Source organism: Diabrotica undecimpunctata, chromosome 6, assembly GCF_040954645.1.
Source record: "Diabrotica undecimpunctata isolate CICGRU chromosome 6, icDiaUnde3, whole genome shotgun sequence".
NCBI lineage: Eukaryota > Metazoa > Arthropoda > Insecta > Coleoptera > Chrysomelidae > Diabrotica > Diabrotica undecimpunctata.
The window spans coordinates 8385787-8395658 of NC_092808.1; the positions used below are offsets into that span (position 1 = coordinate 8385787).

The 9872-nt window shown below is 33.3% G+C and overlaps 1 protein-coding gene across 3 annotated transcripts in view; it reads left to right on the plus strand.

Moving 5' to 3' along the window:
- The window catches only part of Ca-beta (Calcium channel protein beta subunit), a 577851-nt gene extending 571267 nt beyond the window's left edge, over window positions 1–6584 (plus strand). For all 3 annotated transcript variants that reach the window (XM_072534152.1, XM_072534153.1, XM_072534154.1), the window contains one exon: window positions 5165–6584. In XM_072534152.1, the coding sequence (XP_072390253.1) occupies window positions 5165–5376 (212 nt within the window). In that variant the 3' untranslated portion in view covers window positions 5377–6584. The remainder of the gene's footprint in view (window positions 1–5164) is intronic.
- The last annotated feature ends 3288 nt before the right edge of the window (window positions 6585–9872 follow it).

Here is a 9872-nt window from a genome sequence, read left to right on the forward strand (position 1 = left end):
TATTATTATTATAAAGGGATAAAAAAGAGCAATACTCATTTTTTAGAAAATGTTTTAAAAATATAGAAAAAAAAATCAATAATCGGTAATTTGTATTACATTTCTGCTCAAAATTTTCTCATCATAGATACCACAGTTCGTCAGTGATCACTATCAGTCATAAAAAAACACTTCAAAACAAATATGATAAACAAAGTGAGTTAGGAGAACTATACAAGTCATCTAAAGTTGTCACACCAATGTGACTTTTATTTAATAATTAGAAAATGTACTTAAATAGTGTAACACTCGGATAAATATGGTATAAGAGTGCCAAAACATTACGATATAGATAAGCTAAAAATTTATAAAATCCCCGAATAAAATCACGAATGAACTCTTGAAATATATACGGTTAAACCACTAAAAACAGTCCCCCTGATATTTTAAAATATTCGCTAGATTTTTGTGTCATCCATTTTCAATTCAATAGGACAGATACATTTTAACAATACAGATCTGTCATTTGTTAAATCTCTCTTTTCCACAACCCTTTAATTAAAAAAGTGAATGAGTAATGTGTGGCCCATCACTAGACAAGTAGGTACTTTGATATAGCATTCAAGAATCTATGACTATCTCGTCATTTTTGATTATTTTCTAATAGCTTCTTTTTTGTAAAAAATACTTAATTCATAGTAAGTGGACCATATTGCAACAACAATAGCAAACTTGCATTAAATATAACGAAAACATAGTAATGATAAGAAAAAGTAATACTCTATAATCAGTTTACTCATAGATCTTAAGAATCTCCTCTATTTCTATTTCTTCGAATATAATGCTTAGATGCCCTACTAGAAACTTGTCGTTCTTCTGCTAGTGTTATAATTTTATTCAGTTTATTTGTTATCACTTTCTATCTATCTATCTATATAAGGATTTTTACAGCTGTCGCCGCCTTCTTTCTTTCAGCCAACGTCTCCAGTCCTTTCTGTTCTGAAATTCTCCATCTTTAAGGTCTCGTCTTTCCATGGCCTCGTCCACTTCATCCCTCCATGATCTTCGGGGTCTACCTCTTTTCCTCCTTCCTATTGGGCTCCAATCCGAATAAAATGTTATCACTTTGGTTGTTAATTTTAGTGTTGTGTTTAATAAATAAATTCCTCTGTAATTTTCCGGATCCGATTAGTTTCCCTTTTTGAAGAGAGTTATTAGGATGCTTGATCTCCATTCTTGAGGAATTCTGTTTTGTTCTATTATTTTTTGGAATAGTTTTAATAGTTGTTTGGTCAGTTCTGGTCCTTAATGCTTCCTTCACCTATTCTAATCAACTGTTATATTTCACCAGTATACAAATCCTTCAAAATTCTTTAATTTTAAATCTAAAAGCCGAACTAAAAGCAACAGGTATAAACAAAATTTAAATTTAGACTGACGGATCTAAGACAAATGGGTAAATAAGGTCGTTATGTCCCTTTGCCTCTTACCCTACAAAATCCTTTAAATGGAAAAATTATGTTAACATTAAAAAATTGCTCGGTTACAACAGACACTATCACATATAATTTTGTCTTATATGCGAAATATGCATACCTATATCGGAATATTGCTAATAATTCAAATAATCATTATTATTTTATGGATCATAAAATGTCCAATGCACCGCACGCGAGTAAAAAAAAAGTGCTTAAGGAAAAATGTTTGCATCAAATTCAGTAAAAGTTCATTTTTTATACTTATCCACTGACTCGTACTGTAAAAGAGAAGCTGCAATTTGCCTAGACACATTAGTGATCGTTTTGTTGATTTTGATATCTAATTACGATGAATGTGTCACACGATATGCTCAGTTGACTGTTTGTGTGAAATCTTCAAGTCTATTTTCTATTTGTCGTGTTAAAATTAAAATTTGTCGTATGAAAATACTTGTTTTAGAAATTATCAGGAGTAAGCCTGATAATAAGCAAGCTTGTGTGATCCCACCACACAGGTATGTGGTCAATGTATCGTTAAAATGGAATTATTTGGAATAAACATCGACATGATTCAATACACAATATCTAACAAATATTATGAAATATCTGTGTGGACTGTCTTCACTGATTCACTCTGCATATCATTGCAAATTCAGAAGCCAAAGTTTCATAATTCTTAAATCAGATAGTCATTGATTGATATTAAATAAATTATAAATAAGATGACAGTTGTCCACCTAAAACATCGTAAAAATGATGTTAGTTCGGTCATTTAAAATTTTAGTGTTTAGAAAAGTTTCTGAAATTGAAAATGTACCTAGATTGTATAGTGTGTAGGTACAACTGAGGAACACGTGTACTATTTATTAGTACAAAAACAAATTAAAACAAAGCACTTTATAAAAACATTCGAAATCGGGCACATTCGCCTACAAACTTTGTTTTGTTTTTGAAAATCGATTTTAATGTGTAAGTCACAACAACGCTTAGAACAACTTCAAAAAACAGTTCAACATATGCGTAGTACACAAACATGGTACAGACAACATGGTAAGCACTATTCTGTATTCATTTCATAAAAAACTAATCAGGACAAAGAATTCATTTTTATAGCTTTATCGAAGGTACCTTAATGTTGAAATTTGCTAATAGATGCAATTTTTAGACAAAAGCTTCGTAGTTAAATTTTATTTAGAAGTAGATTTTGTTGTTAACGTAGCAAATTTTTATTAGAAGTAAAGTTATTATTTCCGTTGTGGGCAGCAATTACTTAAAAAAGCATTTATTACATATTAATATGAGGAAATAAAATTTTAAATAGTTATTAAATAAGCTCCTGGATTAAACTTTTTTAAAACCATTTGGGAAAAATGATAATGATTTTAATATAATTGTAATTAAGAGATGGATTCGACCGTAACTTGATGAAAATTCATTAATTCATATTTAAAATAAAAAACTGCAAACTTTTGTTTTCAACACTTGCACAAAATTTATTATAATTAATTATCACTACAACTGTTTCGGCAGAGTGCCCTTCTCAAGTGATTTATTTTTTCATCCATCGTTGTCTGGTTGTTCTTTTTCTGTTGGTGGTTTGTCTTTATGGCTGGTTTTCTTGTCCTGTTTTAGGTGGGACAGCTCTTCAGGACGTAGTTTGTTTTTGTTTGGCGTCGGCATGCGTGACTGTGTTGTGCTCACTGGTGGTACGCGTCGGTGGCTGTAGTCCTGCGGAGGAGGTGGTGTCCAGGATGGTCAGCGGTGAAAGGGTTTAAGCTAAAACGGTCCTTTTCAGAATGCATTAGTAAAATAGTTACGTAATATGTAAGTAGTTACGTAAATGTAATAGTTACGGTGAAAATAAAGTGAAGTTTCCTCCAGGATATCAATGTATTCATCGGGGAGTTCGTTGCTGGCAAGAGTCAGCAGTTTAGTGGGCAGGAATGGGATTTTGCGTTTTGGTGTCTGTTGAATACATTGACGAAAGATAAGCAGGTAGTTTTAATGATATTTTGGGCTCTGGATGGTGCCATGGATGGTTTTAATTATATAACTCCTGCTCAGAGAGGAGAGCCTCTTATTGATGGGCTGGGTATTGGGTTTTATTATAGTTAGGTGTTACTCTCCATCTCCCGCACCACCTGTCGCCCAGGTTAAGGTCATTTTGAGCAAACCTACATAGAGCATCTGCATCTCGAGATGTTGTTACGAGAGCAGTGTCGTCTGCGTATAGTAAAGTGAGGGTGCGAGTGTTTCGTGGGTTAGGAAAGTCGCTATGGTATATCGTGTAGAGTATAGTTGATAACACGGGTTGTGGAACTCCTGCTGTAGGAGTAAAAGAGGCTGAGAAATGACCTCGCATTTTTACCGTGATTTAACGTTGAGTGACATACGAATGGATAAGTCTAACGAATGGAAATGGCAGGCCGATGTTCAGTAGATCTATTTTTGATATGCATTTACACTTTATAGTCCTTAACTGAATAAGTTGAGGATGGGAGAACTGTTTGTCCCATGTTGGTCATTCAGAATTATGTCCAGAATTACGTATTTTTTAATTTGTAAATTTTTATAAATTCCAATAAAGATAGCTTAAAGCCTTTATATGGAATGTAAAGAATTTGAAATTGGTCATTAAAAGAATGATTATGATGTAGAAGGTGAAGTGCCTATGTAGAATCTGTTTTTCTATTAATAATAGCCCTTTTATGTTCTGCTATTCGTTTATAAAAATTTCTACCAGTTTGACCGATATAGTACTTTTTTTTCAGTTTCTAGTTTGGTTATCGTTTAGACTACTTGTATTCTCTCCCTTCGCTTTCTACATTTTACTTTAGGTTTTCTCCATGCTATATTTTTTTTGTGTTTCCTTTCCATTCTTCCTAAATATCCCAACCGTTTGTGTTCATTCAAATTTACATTTTTCAGGTTTTTTAAGGAGTACAGTTTGTTATTTGTGCTTCTCTCTCATTCTTCTTCTGTTCTTCTCTTCTTCTGAAGGCTTCTGTATTTAGGCTTCGTCAACCAGGAAAATCTTCGCATTTTTATTTTGGTGTTTTGTTCTCAGAGCGTCTTATAGCGTCCATATTAAAGCCATTTATGGTTCTTTTGACGGAAAATATTTCATCTCACTTTTAGAGCTTCTGTATCAGTCGCTCTGATGAATCCTGGTAGGATGAAACACGTATAAGCGAATATACAAAGGCACTATACATGAAATCAATTCTTAATCTCTTTTCTTTTATTTCGGTTTACTATTTATAAGTACAAAAAACCAGTTCTACAAGGATTTTTGCTTAAATGAGGAGATATGTTGTGGAATGCCACTTTTAGAGTCCCCATTAGATTTTTTTTCATCGTCTGTTTTGCCTGGCAATTTAAAGAAAGTACAGATTAAAGCAAAAGTCTAAATTTATGTTTCGGCAACCAAGCAATCTTCGCGTTTCTACTTTGTTGTTTTATTTATAGAGAGCCTTTATCAGATTACTATTGAAAATTTATGTCAAATTTTAGGCCAGGAGTTTATTAGCTTAAATTTCTTATTTAATAGAGAAAAATAAAGACTATGAAGTAAACCTAATTTGAATAAATAAATACATAAAATAAAGAAATGGTGAACAATTACAATATTAAGTACCTAAACCATTTACTCTTACTTCAAAAAATAATTTTTTTCTCAAAATCAGTGTAATATTTTCTTTTCGCAGTTCCAACTTTCCACACAGGCCACCAAAGAAGCGTCAGAGGTAGATTAGAGAGAGATCGCGAATACGAAGAGTATTCGGATCGAGAACTCAACACTCACGGAGTTCCCTCGCACGAAGACTACAGAGAACGAATCCCCACCTCGAGGTCTCGAGAGGAAGATTCGTTCTCCAGCCACCGAGGAGCCTCGAGAAGAGCCTTAAACGCCATCTAGTGGAGGCTAACAACGGAGCAACCCATTGAAGAGGAGTTTCAAGACGAACTATCGCCGAAAGCTGAAGCGTACTACAAACCTCAAATTCCCAGGGAGTATGCCGACAGCAGAACCCCCAGGGAGCGAAGATACGAAGATGTTCTTCTAGAACGACGGCCTGAAGAACGGGAACGATACCCGGAACGGTTCAGGTACTCGGAGGGACCGAGCAGAAGGTATCCCGAGGAGAGGAGACCCGTCGTAGATAGAAGTAAGATGGAGGGCAGGAATTACAGGAAGGAGCTGATGGAGAGGTTTTCGGAAATGGAGATAGAAGATCGTCAAGAATATCCTAGTCGTCATAGATACTACGAATGAGAAAAGTGATTAACAACCATTATAAGGTATCGCTTTTTGGCCTAACTACTTTTTAAATGTTCAGAAATTTTCTGATATTGCATCTCAAGCAAAAATTATACATTCATTAACAAAGTATATTATTTTAAAGTATATTTCCATGTGAATACCTCAACTTATGACATTCAAGTTATTATACCTTATTTTTACTTTCGTATATGTTTAAACTCTTATGTGGATAGACATTTATATTGTTTTACTAATTTTTGCTTGAGATATAGGCATTATCCATACGTGCCTACAAAATATGTACAAAATCTTTTAAAAATTTCTAGATAACCGCCTCAATATAAATTTACAAAATATTTATATATCAATAAACTAAAAATTTATTTGTAGATTCTAAAAGAAAATGTTATGCATTCTTTTGTTCAGAAAATTATATACGAAACAACATTTTGATAAGAATCTCTTATTACATGAAGTTTAAAATTAACAACAGAACACAAAAACGAGACACCAAAGCGTTACCATACTCGTAACCATGTTAATGATGGTGACAACTGTAGATGCTTCACATTTAAGTATATCGTATATCTTGACTTCTTAATTTACATTAATATTTGTATTAAAAACATTCTTTTAAATGAAAGCTATGCTTTTGTAAGAGCTGTCCTAAGTGTTAAGTGTCGCTGGTAGAATAATCTAGAATTATGTTTCTTCTTTCTACTACTATTCTTTTGCGTTTTTCTAATACTCTACTTTTCTAATAAGTTACTTATTAGATTATCCGACTTATCATGTTCAGTAGAACATAGAAATTTAATTTTGGCATGGGTATACTATTAAAATGTTCAATAACATTACCATTATCCCACAGCTGACACCAAATTGTAAGGTTTTTTACTTGCAACTTTGTTTAACTTCTTTAAATTTACAAAAATTATCAAATTTCTATTTACAACTAAACTTTTCTTCAAACATCTTCACTCGTTGTCACTGTTAGTAAAAGTAGATACTAATGAAAATACACAAAAATTCCAATCAATTAAAAATAAACAGGGAATACAACCAGGAGAGACTTTATTTTCCAAAGTATTTACTATTATATATATTATATATAGTACATATATAGGATGACAGACCTGAATTGACGACCCCCAACCCTAGTCATAGATGTAAAACATGCGATACAATATGCAAAGAATTGGAAAGCTTGTGAACCAAACGAAATAGAACTAGATGTAATAAATCTAATAGATAATAACAACATAAAACTACCAACACATCTTTTTAACAACATATATGTAAGTGGTGTAATACCAAAGAAATGGTTTAACTCAAATTCAAATTCAAATTTAATTCAAAATTCAAAGCTATACCTAGGAAATCTAGTTCCCGCAAATGCGACGAATTTAGGCTCATTAGTATAATGAGTCTCTTACTAAAAACAAAAAAGGCGGTGTTTGCGACTAAGACACTCGTTTAAACATGCGTCGATCACCAGAAAAAAGTATATCTCTGTTTCATCGACTACCAGAAGGCTTTTGATAGAGTCCAGCATAAAAACTTGTTGTATGATTACAAAAAATGAAGCTAGACGGAAAAGATCTCCTCATAATTTAAAACCTTTATTGGAACCAAGAAGAAGTTTACAGCAAAATACTCAGAATATCATGGACAGAACACATTACGAATGGAACAGTAGTAAACACCATAAATACAGAGTTTAGAAATTATAACAACGATTAAGAAAAGAAAGAGCTTCTACCTAGACCACGTAATGAGAAATGGCAAATATAACTTGCTACGAATAATTAAAGGAAAGATAAGAACCGCAGAGGAGTAGACAGAAGAGCCATGTCATGGCTTCGCAATATCAGAGCTTGGACGGGCATTAACGTTTATGTAAAAAATTAGAATAAATAAAAGTAGTAAACAATTACTAAAAGTTGCTCAGAAGAGGGAGATGGACTTACATAGGCAACATATTCAACAGTTAAATGAAAGTATGTACTGCTAATTAAGAGATTTTTAAATATTGGAAATGTTTCAAAACAATATTGGAAGCAGAGTCGTCATCAGTGGGGATCTAACACTATCGAACGTTAAGCGTACCTATGTAAGAATAATATTCTATTCAATAAGAAACAGCAATTGATATCCTAGAAACAGAAAGACGTTCATCGCTCAACGACTGGTCTGATGCGGAATGTGTGATAGGAGATAAGGGATCTCATTGCATAGAAGAAAATTACAAACTTCTAAAAACGGTATACCAAAAGATCTTATAGGAATCAATGAAATCAGATCGCCAGAGTCAGGTATTGGAATGGTACAAAAACGACAGCGTTATATTACTCCAGTAATAGCGTAAAGAATACACCCCACAGAAATGTGATAGATATATTTTATCTGCAGAATAAAATAAAAACGTTACCAATTTTGTATCAATTTCACGTGGTTATATATATATTCAGATAAATGCACAACCAGTTAAATTAATATGCTCCAAATCTATGCATCAACCTCAGATAAAAACTTGACTCAATTACCATAAATATATTTGGCATTTTACAAAAATATAACAAAAGTATTAATATAAATACCTAGAACATGAAATTATGATTAGCAGGGATAATCAAACCCATTAATTGAAGAAAAGAATTGGTCTTGGGTGGGCAGAATATAGAAAACTGAAAAATCCTTTTAAAAGCGAGCTGCCCACATGCTTGAATAGGAAAGTATTTGATTAATGCGTCCTCCTAGTGATTACATAATGAGCAGAAACACTTACTTTAACAAAAGTCTCGGCTACCAAACTGAGAGTCACATAGAGAAGAATGGAGCGATCTATGTTAGGAATAACTCTGCTAGACAAAAGAAACGAAGAGATCAGGAGAAGAACCAAGGTGACTGATGTTCGAAAGCAGACTAAAATGGAGATGGGCATGACATATAGCTAAAATGACGGATGGGCGATGAACAAAGAGGTTATTAGAATGGAGACCAAGGGAAGACAGGAGAAGCGTCAGTCAACCACCTACCTAGATAGACGGGGTTAGAAACACGAGGAAAGGTCCTATGTTCGGCAATAGACTTTTGAGGCTGGATGATGACGAAACAAACATAAAAATTACATAGATGTATTCTATCACGCAACAATTAAACAAGGTATACACGGTTAAGCTAAGATTTGTTCCCGTATTCTTTAAAGCCCTAACTAACGAGGACATAAACTTTTAAATTATGGTTAAGAAAACTAGAAGATCATTACAAACACCTAGTATCAACTGATACGATTAAAAACCCCCATTTGATGAGGGCAATAATCTTGAATCTTCAAAAAATCAAATAGATTAGATACTTGTAAACGAACGTTTCCGGAATGTTATCAGAAGAGTCACGTTGGTTAATTGACCGGCAGCGTTTAACGAAAATATTTAGCCAATCGAATCATCGTGCATCCAAAAAAGATCTGATTGCTGCATACATCTCCAATGCTCGTTTGTGCGCCATCGTACACTCATCCTAAATTATTATTTTACAATGAAAAAGACAGCAAAGATTTGATTTCACGTTCAAAGCGTCTATTTATCTGTTGATACGTATTTCGACTTAATTAGTCTCATCTGAACAGTTATTCATAGCCGTTCTTAACGTGAAAAATAATCTTCTCTGTCTTTTAGGAAGCAACAATAAAATGGCTTCGTTCTGGACGCAATAGCGACATCTGATAGAAAAATCGGTAAGATAGTTTCGAAACAAATTCAGATTTCTGCCTTAATCTGAACCTTCTATAAATGCAAGGTATAACAGACGTTGATAAAGATGTTAATAGAGACATGGGGAATCTAAAATTTGCATTCCACGACATATCTATCAACTAAGCAGAAATCCATAACGAATTTGTTTCTTGTACTCATACAGAGTACATCCGAATAAAATGAAAATTTAATTTAAAAAAAATATTATTTTACAATTTTGTAGCACTGTCACCATTGCTGTTTTCGTTATATTAGATGTCAGTTTATCTATAGTTTGCGAGTTAAATGGCAGTTTGAGCGCAAAATGAGCAGTATGTTCGCCTTCTAACAATGTAACAGCGATCTCAGATGATGGTACTGCTAGCGCAATTTGACTTTGATTAATGGGTGCAT